Consider the following 16,999-nt stretch of genomic DNA (forward strand, 5'->3'; position numbering starts at 1 on the left):
GTTTTCTAAATGTACAGTGATAAAAATATTGTAAAATTGAACATTATTTTATACAGTCCACATGTATTGGAAAAAGTACATTGGTGCAGAAAGGTTAAAAAAAAAAAAGGCAAATATTGGAAAATTAAAAATAGATGGAAATGCAAAATGTTGTGAGATAATGCAAAATATTAATCTACAAAACAATTGGATTAGATGATAAAAAAAATCGACCATTAACTGATTTATTGGTGGCGATAAACTCGATCAATTCTCCTCTGTTGTGGCCCGTGATGCGTTCAAGTGTCACAAGGTCGTCATCCTTCTTCGCTCCTCGAGATAATCACTGCGCCTGCGCAGAGCAGCACCTCCTTGTCCGCTTCTCCAAGTGAAGTCCACGCGGATGTCACCCGCTTTCCATCCATTCTGTCAGCCTCCACCACAGTGCCGACCAGCACCGTCACGTCGTCACCTCGCTCCCAACTACACGTTACCTTCTTAGGGGACGAAAAGAAAAGCTCACTCACACTTAAACGTAAGTTAGCTAACTTTTTTTGGAGAGGAAGACTATGCTAGCAGCTAGTTTAGCTTGTATCATAACTTATGGCGTTAAATTACCCCAAAAAAGTTAAAGATAGTAAATTGCCTTCGTTGATCTCCTGCTAGTCGTTCAGTATCAGAAGAAGAATATACAATGTTGTACTGTGCTGAGAAAAGTATGTGAAGTCGTGTGAATTCTGCCATCACGTGTGTTTATGTGTGAGAGTGTTTAGTGTGTGTAGCTATTAGTGTGTGTTTCTGAGTTGTGTGCGTGTGAGACCTCATCGTGTGTGTGACACGCTTATTTGACATTTTAGACACAATGATCAAATGAAATAATATGATGTCCCAGATCAAATATTTTTCAACATTTATCAACCTATTCATTTTTCAGTCATGGCTGTGGTGAGATTTTATGGCGGTGAGGTGAAGGGGCGGAGCCTTCAGCAGGCGGTCAAGCTCTACCCCAGGCTGTCCATCTCCACGGAGCTTTGCTACAACGTGGAGCTGACGGGTAAGTGCTAAATAAACAACAAATACCTGTCTCCAAATAGACATCAAGTCAACACAACTGTGCAAATGGCATTTGCACAGGGGTGTGTAGACTTTTCATAGTCTGTATCAATAATGATAATTATCTCTGTGCGCGGCAGGAAGCGACAATCTGAGTGCAGAACACAAGGAGGTCCTCATCTGGTTGTTCCAACCGCCGCTACAGGGACAAACGCTCAGTGAGACGCCCAAACTAAAAGAGGGTGAGGGGGCTACGCTGGTGGAGATCGGACCTAGGTACTGTGTGGTATTTTTTTGTTTTTCCTGACATAGATTAAAAATATATATTTTGAAGGAGAAGGTAATTAAAAAAAAAATGAGACAGCCTGTTTAGAAAACAATACAAACTACAAAATGTGTTCTTCAGACTGAACTTCTCCACTGCATGGTCCACCAATGCCGTCTCCATCTGCCAGAGCGCCGGCCTCGCCGACATCACACGAGTAGAATTGTCACGGAGGTTCCTTATCAAGGTGGGCATGCCTCAAAAGAAATAAGGAATAACATTCAATATATTTGTGTGATCAATTCCTGTGTCTTCTCCTTCTTCAGCCGAAGGACGATGGGGACACAACCAACTTCCAGAAGGACGTAAAGAATCTGATCAACCTCCTGCATGACAGCATGACTGAATGCGTCTACGAGCGTCCCGTCGCTTCCTTCGCCGTGGACGCTCAAGCGCAACCCGTGTTTGAGGTGGACGTCCTGAGCGGGGGACGAGCGGCGCTGGAGAAGGCCAATGACCAGCTGGGTAAAAAAAGTTCCCTTCCTAGTTTAATCCCTCGTTAGCATACATATCAATTTTCTTTTCTTTCTTCACGGCCCCTTTTTCAGTGTGATTGCTGTCTGTCTACTGGTGGAGGTAATTGTGTCACATGAGCCCAAACTCATGTTATTACTAGTCACACCACCGCCATGCTTCTCATTATCTTGCACGTGCTTGTGTGTGATCACACGTAGAGGAAGTGACCATTATTATGGCACACTCAAAAATATGATGAAAATGTACAAATGTTAGAAAAAATACGGGGTGGAAATTTGGTGAAAATATTAGACAACTGTAAATATATTAAATGAACAATTCACAAATGTTGAAAAAAAGTAACAGATAATTCTAACAAGTAGTGGATGAAAAAAAATGTGATTGAAAATTTATCCAAATGACATGAATTAGTAACTGAAAATATTTCTTCAACAAATGAGGAAGAAAAACAAATATTCACGATATACTTTCCAAAGTCACAAATATGAAGTCAAAGAACCCAAGTGAAGCTCTCATTCGTCTGCCTCACATAGGTCTGGCCTTTGACGCCTGGGATCTGGACTTGTACACGGCAATGTTCCAGAAGATCAAGCGCAACCCGACCAGCGTGGAGTGTTTCGACTTAGCCCAGTCCAACAGCGAGCACAGCCGCCACTGGTTCTTCCGAGGTCGCGTGGTCATCGACGGGGAGGAGCAGGAGGAGACGCTCTTCCGTCTCATCATGGACACACAGAAGCACAGCAACGACAACAATGTCATCAAGTTCTGCGACAACAGCAGGTTAGACACAAGCAAACGACACACTGGGTGTTTGTGAACCACTTCAGTGTGTGTGTTTGTTTAGTGGTATCAAAGGCATGGAGCTGGAATGCTTCTACCTCAAAGATACTTCGCAAGCCAGTCCCTACGAAACACGCCGGTCGCTTCGACATGTCATCTTCACCGCTGAGACGCACAACTTCCCAACAGGTCAGATCAGCTGTGAATGAATAATGTGACCTTTTTATCAATTGTCGTCTCTTAAGTTTCTCATTTGATTAAATGCGCAGGCGTGGCTCCATTTAGCGGCGCCACCACGGGCACCGGGGGACGCATACGAGACGTCCAGAGTGCCGGGCGGGGAGGCCACGTCATCGCCGGCACCGCCGGATACTGCTTTGGCAACTTGCACATACCAGGTCCGAGACTCAGCGACTCTCAAAGCCACACACACGCACTTTAACGCCTTCCAACGTGCTCTTCAGGTTACTCACTTCCTTGGGAGCAAGATGGCGACGGATGGGAGTACCCCACCAGCTTCGCCCCGCCGTTACAGGTGGCCATCGAGGCCAGCGATGGCGCCTCGGACTACGGGAATAAGTTTGGAGAGCCGGTTCTGTCAGGTTGGGTAGATGAAACATCTGCACACACAATTGTGACTACAGGAAAAAAAATATATATTTTATTTACCAGGATTCGCCCGATCCTTTGGCATGCGGCTGCCCAATGGGGAACGGAGAGAGTGGATTAAGCCCATCATGTTCAGCGGAGGACTCGGTTCCATCGAGGATGCACATGTAAAGAAAGAGCAGCCAGAGAAAGGTCTACTTTGATTTTTTTTTTTTTTTTAATAAATATTTCAACACATCTGTTTGCTGTGATAAGTTAGTGTAATCGTTAATATTAATCACTCAGGTATGGAAGTGGTGAAGATTGGGGGCCCGGTGTATCGAATCGGCGTGGGAGGAGGAGCGGCTTCCTCTGTTCAAGTACGGGCCGCTGTTGTGTGATGCTCAATGGCTTCATATTAACTCTCCAATTTGTTTTGGCCCCCGACAGGTGCAAGGCGACAACTCCAGCGACAGAGACTTGGGCGCCGTGCAGCGAGGAGACGCCGAGATGGAGCAGAAGATGAATCGAGCCCTGAGGGCCTGCCTGGAACGAGGTGTCGGCAACCCCATCTGCAGCATTCATGACCAAGGAGCGGGAGGAAACGGTAGGAGGGAATGTTCCCCCAGGCGATTTAATGATGAAAATCACTTTTTTTTTTTTCATTTCCAGGAAATGTTCTAAAGGAGCTGAGCGAGCCTGCCGGTGCTGTCATCTACTGCAGCCGCTTCCAGGTGAGATGAAACGTAAAAAAATCACATCAAAGCTTCGAGGTACTTTTTGAACCCAGCAATGCTAGCGTTCGAAGGCGTTCTGAGTTTCACACAAAGCAATCTGTGTATAAATGAAACCGATCGATTGTGGTTCCGTTCATTCTGACGAGAAACGGCAAATCCGACAGATTGGTCGCTTTGTCGTTTCAGAAAGGCGACCCGACACTGAGCGTGCTGGAGTTGTGGGGAGCGGAGTACCAGGAAAGCAACGCCCTACTGCTACGCCCGTCAGACCGCGCCTTCTTGGAAAGGGTGTGCCAGCGTGAGAAATGTCCTGTGGACTTTGTGGGGAACATCACCGGCGATGGCAAGGTGCACATCTTTGTATGGGACTTATCAGGTTTCTTCTGTAATTTACTCCTAGCTTCTGTTTTCCCTCAGATTGTGTTGGTGGACGACGAGGGCACAGTCGGTAACGGGCGCCATCCCGTGGACCTACAGCTGGAATGGGTGCTAGGCAAGATGCCCCAGAAGGAGTTCAGGATGGAGCGCTTGAGCCCCGTGCTTCGGCCGCTGGAGCTCCCCGCCGGGCTGACGGTCAGAGACGCCCTGGAGCGAGTTTTACGCTTGCCCGCTGTGGCCTCCAAACGCTACCTGACCAATAAGGTTTGTTCTTGTTACACGGTGTCGTAAATACAAGAATAAAGAATACGTTTCAGAAGCTCGAGGAAAAAAAAAAAAAAATCCAATTAATTTGCGACTTTTGATGAAGGTGGACAGGTCCGTGACGGGCTTGGTGGCCCAGCAACAGTGCGTGGGCCCCCTTCACACGCCGCTGGCAGACGTGGCCGTGGTGGCTCTGTCGCCGTTGGGCTTGGAGGGCGCGGCGACGGCCATTGGCGAGCAGCCCATCAAAGCGCTGGTGAGCGCGGCGGCGGGAGCTCGTATGGCGGTTGGCGAAGCGCTCACCAACTTAACGTTTGCCCGAGTCACTGCGCTAAAGGTGAGCCGACGTCTCTTCGTGACAAAACCATAAATTTGTATTTATGACGTTTGAGTATTTGGATTATTTGTAACTTTTTCTGGAATAAAATGTTTTGCGTCTGGTCCAGGACGTGAAGTGCAGCGGGAACTGGATGTGGGCCGCCAAGCTACCCGGCGAGGGCGCGCTTCTTTGGGAGTCGTGCCGAGCCATGTGTAAGGTGATGGGGGAGCTGGGTGTGGCCATCGACGGCGGCAAGGACTCGTTGAGTATGGCCGCGCGTGTGGGGAAGGAGACCGTTAAAGCTCCAGGTATGTTCGTAAATGTCACTCTGTGCCATCTGCTTTTTTTTTTTCCTTAATTTGCTTGTGTTTCAGGAGCTCTGGTTATCTCGGCCTACGCCGTATGTCCAGACATCAGTGCTACTGTCACGCCTGATCTTGAAGATCCAGATGGCAAAGGTAATGCACACAAAGACCAAAGAGGTTGTTCTGTCCTTACCTTTGACTCGTGTCTCCAGGTGTGTTGCTGTGGGTTCCTCTCAGCCCGGGCCAGCATCGTCTGGGTGGTTCGGCTCTGGCTCAATGCTACGCTCAGCTTGGAAATTGTTCTCCTGATATGGACCAGCCACAACTCCTGGCTGCCTGCTTCAACATCACTCAGTCACTAATAAGCGGTTAGTTTGCATTTTCGAACTGCATCATCAACATTTTGAGGATTTGCCGTCATGAGATACAATGCGTGCTCCCCCTCAGATGGTCTGCTGAGCGCAGGACACGACATCAGCGACGGAGGCCTCGTTTCCTGTGTACTGGAGATGGCGTTTGCCGGAAACCGAGGCGTGGACGTGGATGTACCGTCACTGGGAGCCCCGGGAGGTGTGGGAGAAGATCGCCTCATTAGCATCTTTATCAATAGAGCAGAGCGTGTGCTGGTGTACCTAATGAAGTGTCTTGATCCTCAATGCAGTCTTGGAGCTGCTCTTCAGCGAAGAACTGGGTCTTCTTCTGGAGGTGTCTGAGCCCGATGAAGAAAGCGTGCGCCGCAGGTTCCTCGATGCCGGCGTTGCGTGTCACCGCATCGGCAGAACCAGCGGCTTCGGTCCCGAGGCCATGGTGAGACCTCCTCTTCATCATCTCCCAAATCTCTGCCATCATCACTTTCTATCTGGTTGCACTTTCTCCAGGTGACGGTGCGCGTGGACGGACAACAAGTGCTGAGGGAACACTTGCCTGTCCTCCGATCATTGTGGGAGGAGACCAGCTTCCGGTTGGAGCGCCTGCAGACCGACGAGGTCTGCGTTCAACAGGAAGAGGAGGGGCTCGCCAGGAGGACACAGCCGTGTTTTAAAGTGACCTTTGATCCATCTGAGATGCCTCCTTGCAAGCAGCTTGGTGAGAGTAATTATCAAAATAATCATTGTTTCATTTGATAGATTAGTTGTGGATTAATCATGATACCGCTAATGTGTTTTGTCGAAGCAGCGGCGCAGCCTCGTGTGGCCGTGGTGAGGGAGGAAGGCAGCAACGGCGATCGAGAGATGTCGGCTTCTCTCTACATGGCGGGATTTGAGGTCGGTGCTCAAGATGTTCAATTAAATCTGGCTTTGGTTACAAATTGTCATTCGCATCATTTTTTTTCCACTGGTTTGTAGGTGTGGGACGTGACCATGCAGGACCTGTGCTCAGCCGCCATCACACTGGAGCCATTCAAGGCCGTCGTGTTTGTCGGAGGCTTCAGCTACGCCGACGTGCTGGGCTCGGCCAAAGGTTGGGCCGCCACCGTTGCCTACAACGCCGCCGCCAAAGCCCAGTTTGAACGCTTCCGGCAGAGGCCTGACACGCTGAGTCTGGGCATTTGCAATGGTTGCCAGCTGCTCGCTCTGTTGGGATGGGTGGGAGAGAGCCAAGATGGCGCAGGTGAGATACATTTTATTTTGTTCCATTTTGAAAAAGGCTAATATCGGACTATTAATAGGTCACGTTTGAGTATTCGGTACATCACGTCGACTCTGTCTGTTTTATTTGTTTGTCCTCCAGCGTCCGACGTGGTTCTGACCCACAACAAGTCGGGCAGATTCGAGTCTCGCTTTGTCACCGTGGGGATCCAGGCGTCACCGTCCGTGTGGCTGGCCGGCATGGAAGGCTCGGCTCTGGGCGTTTGGGTGGCTCACGGAGAAGGTAGCTCGCCGACCCAACGCTTGATTCATTGATACACTTTGAATACAATTTCGCAATTTCATAGGTTTGATGCAGTTCCGTAATTCCCGGGTTCTCGATGACATCACCTCGAGCGGCCTGGCCCCGGTCCGTTACCTGGACGACGCCGGAATGCCCACCGAAGAGTATCCCCTGAACCCTAACGGCTCGCCGCGAGGCGTGGCAGGCCTGAGCTCCGGGGATGGCAGGCACTTGGCCATGATGCCCCACCCGGAGCGTTGCACGCTGGGCTGGCAGTGGCCGTGGGCGCCCCGCAGCTTCAGACCACAACTGGAAACATCGCCATGGTTGCGCATGTTCCGGAATGCTGCCGCCTGGTGTAGCCAAAAAAGCTGAATGCACCTTTGTTTTTCGCCCCCCATTGTTACTGCTGGACTTTTTTTAGATTTTTTTTGCCTTTAAAATATTTTGTTTTCAAAACAAATCAACGATTGTCCAAGTGAAATTTGACAGAAAATAAATTGCAAACTAAACATTCAAACATTACGTTTATTATTAATATAAAAATACAATTTAAATGAAAAAAATATTAACAAGTAAAAAATACATATTAAAAGTTCTCAAAAGAATACCTAAAAATGTAAGGTGTTAATGTAATTATGAATTTAATAATAGTTAAGCATACAAATATTTAAAACTAATTTTCTCTAAAATTCTGAATAAAAAGAAATAATATAAACAATTTTTATTTGACAGAAAACAAATGTTTCATTTTACACAATATACTATATTTACAGGAACGTTCGGTCCTGATTAGAAGAATGCAGATTATTTATTATACATAATGATTTGGAAATTATTGAATGTTTTTCTAGCTGGCTACAATTCTGGCGCTGGTGGAGCGCCCTCCCTCCGGCCCCATCTGATGATTGACGTTGAGGATGCACAGAAGGAGCAAGACCACCACCACCAGGTCGTCCAGCAGCCCCAAAAGGCCGCTTAGGGACAGAGGTGCTTTCGGGGAACCCGTCGGAGAGGCTGCTGAGACTGCGGCACCTGCGCAGCACACCGCCACCCTCAAGAAGAAGAGCCACACCAGACCACCCGGGGTGCCCGGGCTGCGGAACGCCAGCTGCAGGAGGACGGGCGCGTCCGACAGGTAGTCTCGCATCTGGAAACGGAATGGAGCAGTCCACATTTGGAATGCATCATTGCAACTGATTCAAGTCGAAATTTATTTTGAAAAGCCTAATACATAAACATATATGCCAAATTGACTACAGAATGTAAATAATCAATTTCCAAAAACGTTACGCTGGCAATAAAAATGTTTTTTTAAATAATTTGTTGAAAATACAAATTTAATTATTTTAAAAAATGAAAAAAATAATATTCTGTACTGACCCGTCTGCGCGTTCCAGAATAGCGTTTGTTGTAGTCGCTTATTTGGCTCACAACGTCCTTGGACTGCTGGTCCGGTCGGCTCTCGTTAAACAGTTGACACATGACGCTAACCTGAGTAGAACATTTAAATGTATTTTATTTATTTATTTATTAAATTATTATAAAATTTGGAACTTTCTCACTCCATTCTCAGGTATTTATGAATGTGATGATGAGTGATGTTTTACCATGATCTGTTTTAAGTGCTTTGCCACCATCTAGTGGCACCTATGTGCAATTACAAAGTGGGCATTTATGGACTCACTATCCCCCACAAATAGCAGAGCCTCACCGTGTATAATAAAGACGCAATTTCATTGCTTAGTACCTTTTGCCTACAGAGGGGACAGTTGACTGCATCTAACCATGACCCGTGCCTCCAATAGGCGATCAAACATGGAGCTGCAAAAACAGGGAAAAGATGAAAATTATTATACATATTCAAATCATTTTAAACAAATTATACCCAAAAAATTACTAAAAGTAACATTTCATTTATAATTCATCGAAAGATCTGTAATGTATCTTTGCAATAAACAAACACAAAAGCATCTCAATAATAAAATAATGTTATAAAATGTGCAAATATTACAAATCATTGTGGGTTTTTTTGGGGTTTTTTTACCCATCATGGCAGTCGAGTCCGCTAAAAAGAATTGGTCATCAGTGAACAGATGGCCCTCAGACCACACGCGTCACACTGATGTATTAAACACACAAAGCGTAGAGCGCCATTTTGCATGGCAAACAACCAGCCGCTGAATCTCGTACCGCAGAATAGATGACCACAGTTGGTCTGCACGGGGAAGCTGGCCGCTTGAAGGCACACTGGACAATGTCGTTCTCTTGTTGGTGGACACAACTGTAGACAATCCTGAATGTGGGACACAGTAAAATCACTTGAAGTAGATGGGAGGGAAAGAAAACACAACTATGACCTTGTTCGAGCTACAATAAAAAGGAGCGGCAGCATTATGTTTTTACAGCTTGTGTGTTTGTCATCCATCTTTGTTCCAAAATCAAATCTACAGTAGATGTGGCATCTGTAAAAGCTAACATTTGCATTGCAATTCCATAATAGGAAGATAAACAACAACAAGTCCAACTGAAATGATGACGTTCTTACCACGCTTTGGGTCGAGCTCGGGTGACCCTGACCCGTTGGATCTTGAGAAGGAAATCGGGGCCATCTGTAATATGACAGGAGACCAAGGTAAACACACATCCTCTCCATCATCTAAGTTGCCAATCCCTGCTGCGGAGTAAACCCATTTATGATGCCATCTGTAGCATAATTCTATTTAAATTGAAAAATGATGCTGGATGTTTGACCTAACCTGATCATGGAGATCTTTGAGATGTTCATAGTGAAGGAGAAGCAAGTTAGTGACGAGGAAGTGAAATGCGGCTCGCCAGCTGTCGTGTGGCCTATATGACATCAGCTTGTTAATCATCAACCACGTTCTCCTCTCCAGTTTTGTATGGTGCGAGTACTAAGTAACCCCTTGAACTCATGCTGCTGGTAAGATTAGCAAATTAACACGGAAAAACCATCCCGCAAGCCATAAAACGATATTGACATTCCAACTTTGGTCACATGACTGCAGGAGGTTAAGGCCAAACCAGACCATTCCCACTTACAATTATTTACCTGACACGTCATTCTACCTTATTATGATACCATAAAATCAACACACATGACTAATAAATATAACTTTGGAGAATTCCATCATCAGAGAAACTTTTTTATTGCGCAAATTGAAAATTGTGGGAAATTTCCAGTCACACATTCTGATGGTGATGTTAACTATAAACGCTCAATTTAAATGGTAATATCTAATATTTGTATGGTGAAATATTTTCTTTTAGAGCAGCCACTAGCAAATATTGATTGCTTCTGTCACCCCATGTGACCTTAAACTAGGAAGCACTACACTAAAAATAGCACTCATCAGTCAGTGGGGGTCAGGATGGGTTCAGTCTTGAATGAGTGATAAAAGATCAGAGGCTGTCGCACCAAAGTCCAGTCTTGTGTCACCATTAAACATCACCAGGTTTTGTGTGTTTTGCCTTTATTTTTAGCAATCGCAGATAAAGAGAGATATTTGAAAAATTTCAAGTCAAATAGTGAGTAGCTTTTTTATAAATTATTATTACTGCACTTTTATGACTGCGGTAAAGTTATCTTAATACATTTATCTATCTAAAATAGATGATCGGAATGCATACGCACAATATTTCAGAAGATAAAATGACATACTATGTATGTTATATTTATATTAATGAATTATATTAATTCATTTTAAGTAACTCAAGCAACACTTATGCACGATTCTTAATTAAATTGCTAGTGCTTTTTATTTGGTTCTGGCCCTTTAAACGGGATAAAAAAGAGGGCGGGGAATCACTCTTTACCCCCAGCTATTGGTTTACACAGCCGTCAATCTTCAGACGCATCGACGCTGATTGGATACACCGCCTGCGCGGAAACCTTGAGAAAATAAGGCGTAAGAGCCAATACGCTATCCACGTTCGCTTTTACGCCATTTGTGGCGGAGCGACTGTTACGTCCACCGTTTCTACGTAGTTGACGTTAAAGCTTTACTTGTCGACAGCAGGTGAGGTCAAATGCAAAAAAAGAGAAAGAACGGGGTTGGCGTACAGGTGGAGAGGACGTAATCGATGTATTTATTTGCCTAATCGGGAAATGGACGAGAGCAAAACGGTTTTGGTTGAAAGCCTCATAATATGGGTGAGTTTTATGTTTGTTTTTTGGAGAGCACCTGCTGTGTGACACACGGAAACCAGCACCTGTTTGGAGGTGGTCGGGTCGGGCTCTTCCATTAAAATACACACTACTATTCACTCTAAGTACGCACCGATACTAAGTACCGATACCACTGGTAGTTTTTGATCAATTGAATCAAATGTCTTTGGTAAGACACTTAGTCTTGGGATGTTCTTGTAGAAATGTACTTGTGCGAGGAGTGTCAAGTTCACTCAGAGTTCTTAGGTGAGCCACTTGGCCTATCGAGCTTCAGGCGACTGCATTTAGAACACAAATCTGTTTAACTAGCAGACTAGCGACGACATCCTTTTAATTAAGCCTAGTTTCTCTAAGTAACATTCCCATAAGTAGGCTAAGAAAATAACCGCAGGTATTTGCGAAGAAAACATTGGAAATATTTTTTCACCTTTTTATTTCTTCCGCAGCTGCAGACGTTCAACAACTCTGCACCATGCACAACAGTCGAAGACCTGACCACCGGAGTCGCCATATCACAGGCTCTGCAGCAAATGTGAGGAGACATACATGCAGTGGTGGACTTTTTATTTTATTTCTAAACTTTGCTGCTTGTGTTGTGCAGAGATCCCTCGTGGTTCACCGACGAATGGCTCGTTCGCATCAAAACGGACGTGGATGACAACTGGAGGCTGAAGGTAGCAAAACAGCTTTTAGTTATCGTTGCTATACTCCTCCCCTCCTCCAGGGGACGCTGCTGCTCCTCCCTATTTAACAGAGAATTTAGGTTCCACTGTAATTGAATTACACCCTATGACCTAATAATCTTATCTCTAAATGTGTGTGTGACCTCCACAGTGGAACAACCTGAAGAAGATCCTGCAGATGGTGCTAGAGTATTACAACGAGGTATGCTGGAGGGTCACAGCGCCTGCTCATCTCGTTCATTGTGTTCATATGTCCATCGAGGCGCATCGTTGTGTTGTTAGCAAGACGCGCAAGAAAGAAAACAATCTGCATTGTGACTAATAAAGCTGGGATTATGTTTGGTATGCGCTAATGTAATCACATCTCCAGGCCGTCGAGGCAAAAGGTCGACCTCGGTGCTCGGTGTAACTCGTTGTACTTGGTAACTAGGTCTTGGTCCAGGGACTGTCTGACTTCCCCCTGCCTGACGTGGCCTTGGTTGCCGAGCACTCGGACCCCGTGGAGCTGGGCAGGCTGCTGCAGCTCGTCCTGGGCTGCGCCGTCAGATGCGAGCGCAGGCAAGGTGCGGTACTCGCCACATTGTGGCGATTTAATTGATTTTATTCATTCGATTATATTCATTCGTATATCACTATTCCACCATATTTCGTGTACATCTCTCTATTTCCAGAATACATTCAGAACATCATGACACTTGAGGAATCTGTGCAGCATGTCGTCATGGCGGCCATACAGGAGGTCTGTGCATGATTACATACTTCTTGCTGTGGAGTGAATGGATGAAAGGCCTAATTTTTAAATGTATTATTATTATTTTGTATGATTTTTTTTTTTGCAGCTCCTTCATAGAGAGACCATGACCCCTTTAGGAGCAGAACTGTCTGGGGACCTGGAACAGCAGGTCAGTATAAAATCCAAATAAAAAAAAAATCACATTTGTATTAAGAGCAAATAAATAAAAACTCCAAAGCGCAAATGAGCAAATTATTAATTAAGATTGGTGTGTGTGTGTGTGTGTCTCAAGCTAAAAAAAGCTTTGGAGGAACTGTCAGAACTTTCCTCAGAGAAGGAAGCCCTCGCACAACGCTGCCAGGAGTTGGACCAGCAGGTGACTTTGCTTCTTCTAAACACAGAGCGGGAACACACACCCACACGTCTGCGGGTCAATGTCAACAAAATCTCGCCATTGTCTGGAGCTGCTGTGGCAGAAGGACTGTTAGCTTATCCAGTCTGCCCGGCACTTTGCGTTCACACAGCGCTCATGAGCAGGCACTGACCTATCCACATCTTCAAACAGACTCTCGACAGATTCACTTGTCCCTTTTGGCCGCCAGGTAAGTCCCACGTGCGCAGAGAACTAAACCCCCGTGCCGCTTGGATCTTGACGCTAACCAGGCGGCTCCATCGGGACGCTTTGTGGCCATGCTGTGTGAATTGAATAATTTTACACGTCCACCATGACTAACTGTGTGTTTGTGCATGGATTAACTTGCCCTACTGCTGGACCGTGAAGACGCTCCTTCTCTGAGGTTACCTTTATTTTCTATTCTCGGAACTTCTTGCTCAGGTGGCCATTCTCCAAGAGGAACATAACAGCTTGTTGGCCGAGAATGACATCCTGACCGACCGGGCCAATCAGTTGGACACGTTTGATGACCCCAACACACCGTCAGGGAGGAAGCACAGCCAGCTACAGCAGCAGCTGGAAGTGCTGCAGGAGGAGAACTTCAGGTGAGAACAAAAAAAACGTCACGACCAGGAGATAGAAGCAAAGCTTTAAGAACCGGTGGGGTTTTTTTTTCAGGCTGGAGGCCGCCAAAGACGACTACAGGATCCACTGCGAGGAGCTGGAGAAGCAGCTGGTGGAGGTCCAACACCGCAACGACGAGCTCACGGGTCTAGCGGAGGAGTCGCGATCGCTCAAAGACGAGCTGGACGTGCTGAGGTTTGCTTGGTGGAGTCCAAAAGATGGATTTCCTCCATTACATTTTTATGCCTGTATTGCATCAACCTTTCAGGAACTGTTCGGACCGGGTGGTGATGCTGGAGGCCTCGGTGGAGACGTACAAGCGAAAGCTGGAGAACCTGGGGGACTTGAAGAGGCAGATGAAACTTCTGGAAGAGAACAATACCATCTACATGCAGAACACAGTCAGCCTAGAGGAGGAACTGCGCAAGGCCAATGCCGCCCGGGCTCAGCTTGAGACGTACAAGCGGCAGGTAGCGCTGGACCACTTATTGTCGGGCAAATTATTTGATTTGGAATCAAAAGCAATCAACTAAGAAATGCTGCTCGTCACCCATCAGGTCCAAGAGCTCCACAGAAAGTTGTCAGATGAAACGAGGCGAGCGGACAATCAGGCCTTTGAGTTGAAAAAGCTGGAGGAGAAACACGAGCTGGTGACCAAGGAGAAAGAGGTGCGATCGGGGGGAAATGGTCGAGGATCACGGGGGACGGCATTTCTAACGTTTCACTTTGCCGGCAGCGCATCATCGTGGAGCGAGACTCTCTGAAGGAGCTCAACGAGGAGCTTCGGTGCACCCAAGCCCAACAGCACCAGCTCTCCCAAGCAGGTACGCTACATTCTGAAAGTCGTCAAAGCCTGCTCATCCATCTCCCAAGTTCTAAACAATCCAAACTCTACAGGGATACTCCCTTCCAGGAGCCCCAGCCAAGACAACCTGGCAGCAGAATTGATCCCTATCGAGCACAGGTAAAACAGCCCCGATACCAGAATTCATTACCGCGAGACCACTGACCGCTTTCGGGGTTTCCTGTAGAGAGAAGTTCATCAGGCTTCAGCACGAAAACAGAATGCTGAGAGTGCAGCAGGAGGAATTTGAGAGGGAGAAGATCATCTCCCTGCAGGCTCAGTTGGAGGACGCTCACAAGAGTCACAGCCAACTGGAAACAGAGAACAGGTTTTGGGCTCACTCCGTTCTTGGTCACCTCGCTTGCAATGTAACCACCTCGCTTCGTGTCCCCTCCAGATTGAGTCGCCAGCGGGTCAGCGAGCTGCAGCAACAAGTTGAGGACCTCCAGAAAGCCCTGCAGAGTCAGGCGGTCAAGCCCGATGACGTGAGTGGACCAAAGGTTTTTAGCAGATGTGCCATCAGGATAGGTTTTGAATCAATATTAAATATTTCCTATTCCACCCTCCCCTCCAGTCAAACCTGAAGCGGAAACTGGATGCTCACATGTAAGCCATCAACCATCAAGATGGAAGCTGAAATATGCTGAGTAAGCAAAAACGTCTTTGTTTCTTCAGGGTCCAGCTGAATGAGGCTCAGGATGAAATCCTGAAGAAAAAAGAGCTGCTGGAAGACTTGCAACCCGAGAACACTCAGAACTGTGAGTTTCACGCCGACACACCGACGACACGGGGTTCCGCTCACGAATCCAAATGTTTCGGTTAGCGCTAAAAGTGGACGAGCTCATGGCCGCGCTGAAAAAGAAGGACGACGACATGAGGGCCATGGAGGAAAGGTACAAAATGTACCTGGAGAAAGCTCGCAATGTGAGTCGCTTAGTCTTTTGCTGTGGTCGGTGCGCTGAAGAAGTTGAGACCTTTTGGCGTCCCTGCCTCCAGGTGATCCAAGCTCTGGACCCTAAACTGAACCCGGCCACCGCTGAGATCCAGGTACTGAGAAACCAGCTGGGAGAACGAGACAAACAGATCCTCAACCTGGAGGTAATTCTTTGAAAGCTTTCCATCCGCATGTCCATTTACTCACAAATGTCAGATTAAAGCGTGGCACTCGGTGAAACATCTCACCCGCAGCGTCAGTGCGAGCAGGCCCGACTACGTGAGTATGAGGAGAAGCTGATAGTCTCCGCCTGGTACAACAAGGTAAGGTCAAAGATGTGACTGCGCCGCCCACGCCGTCGCCCACGCCCACGTTACGGAGGAACACGCCTGTCTCCCCCTTCAGAGTCTGAACTTTCAGAGGCTGGCCATCGAGTCACGCTTGGGCGGCCGTGCCGGCCCGGTGCTATCCCCCGGCCAGTCCTTCTTGTCCCAACAGCGCCAAGTGTCCAACGCCCCTCGCCGGGCGCTCTCCATCAGCGTGCCCAGCGCCACCTCAAAGTAGGGCCGCTTCGAGCCACGTGCCTCCCCTCGGTGTTTCCCGACCTTTATTGGAATATTCGAGGCCGATTCGGATCTTTAGCAGGAAGCAAAATCTTTATTTTTTATTTACTTGAGTAAAATCTTGAAATTGACGACCTCTCGTGACACCGTCGTGGCATATTGGTTGGGAATCACTGAGCTACCCTCAAGTGACCTTAAACATGTCCACTCATGGAGGATGACGAGATTTAAGGTGGGCCGTCATATTTCCCACGCTGACTGAACAGGACCCCCAGGAACCTTTAGCTTGCATTCTGTACATAAATGTCAGACTTGACCGTAGTGGCGTGACGGGAGGTTTGGTCGATTTGGTGCCGGCCACCGACCGCTCACACCTGCCAGGAAGTTGCTAAAATATTATTTAAAAAAATGTTTAACAAAATAAAAGCTTATGTGAAGTACAATCAGGAGTTGAGACAACCAGCATCTGTCATGTTAGTAGAGTTGCACTGATAATAAATATTGTCATTTTTAACACATTTTTTATTAATCCAAATGTCCCACACAAGATTGGTCTTTTTCATAAATATTCTGGTTTTTGGTTAATACTTTAATCTGACTCCAAGTAGGCAAGTAGTAACCTAGTTAGAGCTAAATGCAGGTTCTTGTATGTTAAGATCAAATAGCTCGATGCTTATCTGTACCTAATGAGAAATGTTGAACAAAATAAAATGGTGAATATAAATGAATCTTGTTGGCCTCCAAGTTACAGTAACCACCTCACAGCACATTAAAACCATTCCATTTTATTTAAAAGGACTCAACATTGTCATTGGATTTCATTGATTACAAAAAGTCCTCTATGCAAAAGAAGACGGAATAACCTTCAGACACGTGTCCATTAGACTTAGTATTAAAACAGCACTACATCTGAACAATAAAAAAAAAAAAAAAATACCCAAAATGGCTTTGACATCCT

General features: G+C 46.6%; 3 protein-coding genes across 4 annotated transcripts; 2 read left to right on the top strand and 1 right to left on the bottom strand.

Moving 5' to 3' along the window:
• The first annotated feature begins 274 nt into the window (after nucleotides 1–274).
• Nucleotides 275–7,597, top strand: pfas (phosphoribosylformylglycinamidine synthase). 2 transcript variants are annotated; one of them, XM_085927355.1, is made up of 26 exons: nucleotides 275–514; nucleotides 914–1,033; nucleotides 1,173–1,308; nucleotides 1,439–1,544; nucleotides 1,624–1,822; nucleotides 2,368–2,614; nucleotides 2,679–2,803; nucleotides 2,884–3,012; nucleotides 3,079–3,216; nucleotides 3,287–3,415; nucleotides 3,509–3,582; nucleotides 3,653–3,809; nucleotides 3,875–3,936; nucleotides 4,126–4,287; nucleotides 4,357–4,581; nucleotides 4,688–4,918; nucleotides 5,028–5,208; nucleotides 5,275–5,358; nucleotides 5,418–5,573; nucleotides 5,653–5,775; nucleotides 5,867–6,012; nucleotides 6,084–6,291; nucleotides 6,379–6,470; nucleotides 6,552–6,816; nucleotides 6,937–7,077; nucleotides 7,142–7,597. In XM_085927355.1, the coding sequence occupies exons 2-26, from the start codon at nucleotides 916–918 to the stop codon at nucleotides 7,450–7,452; spliced, it is 3,945 nt and encodes a 1,314-aa protein (XP_085783481.1). In that variant the 5' UTR covers nucleotides 275–514; nucleotides 914–915; the 3' UTR covers nucleotides 7,453–7,597. The 2 variants fall into 2 exon arrangements, with proteins under 2 accessions (XP_085783481.1, XP_085783482.1); XM_085927356.1 differs by having other exon boundaries at nucleotides 6,382–6,470.
• A 172-nt stretch (nucleotides 7,598–7,769) lies between these two features.
• On the bottom strand, nucleotides 7,770–9,914 carry LOC147047274 (E3 ubiquitin-protein ligase RNF170). Its single transcript, XM_085927363.1, has 6 exons — nucleotides 9,837–9,914; nucleotides 9,626–9,689; nucleotides 9,271–9,373; nucleotides 8,828–8,901; nucleotides 8,461–8,571; nucleotides 7,770–8,227 (listed from the first exon to the last, which is right to left on the bottom strand). Exons 1-6 carry the CDS (start codon nucleotides 9,863–9,865, stop codon nucleotides 7,928–7,930), a joined length of 681 nt encoding a protein of 226 aa, XP_085783489.1. The 5' UTR covers nucleotides 9,866–9,914; the 3' UTR covers nucleotides 7,770–7,927.
• A 1,112-nt stretch (nucleotides 9,915–11,026) lies between these two features.
• Nucleotides 11,027–16,756, top strand: hook1 (hook microtubule-tethering protein 1). The gene is made up of 22 exons (XM_085927357.1): nucleotides 11,027–11,251; nucleotides 11,713–11,798; nucleotides 11,868–11,940; nucleotides 12,101–12,151; nucleotides 12,380–12,512; nucleotides 12,621–12,688; nucleotides 12,789–12,851; nucleotides 12,975–13,058; nucleotides 13,518–13,681; nucleotides 13,755–13,895; nucleotides 13,969–14,170; nucleotides 14,258–14,368; nucleotides 14,437–14,524; nucleotides 14,598–14,664; nucleotides 14,732–14,872; nucleotides 14,942–15,029; nucleotides 15,119–15,150; nucleotides 15,220–15,302; nucleotides 15,368–15,468; nucleotides 15,541–15,642; nucleotides 15,733–15,801; nucleotides 15,884–16,756. The coding sequence occupies exons 1-22, from the start codon at nucleotides 11,207–11,209 to the stop codon at nucleotides 16,040–16,042; spliced, it is 2,151 nt and encodes a 716-aa protein (XP_085783483.1). The 5' UTR covers nucleotides 11,027–11,206; the 3' UTR covers nucleotides 16,043–16,756.
• Nucleotides 16,757–16,999: the final 243 nt, after the last annotated feature.

This window comes from Syngnathus leptorhynchus, chromosome 13, assembly GCF_054491065.1.
Source record: "Syngnathus leptorhynchus isolate UIUO chromosome 13, UIUO_Slep, whole genome shotgun sequence".
Lineage (NCBI taxonomy): Eukaryota > Metazoa > Chordata > Actinopteri > Syngnathiformes > Syngnathidae > Syngnathus > Syngnathus leptorhynchus.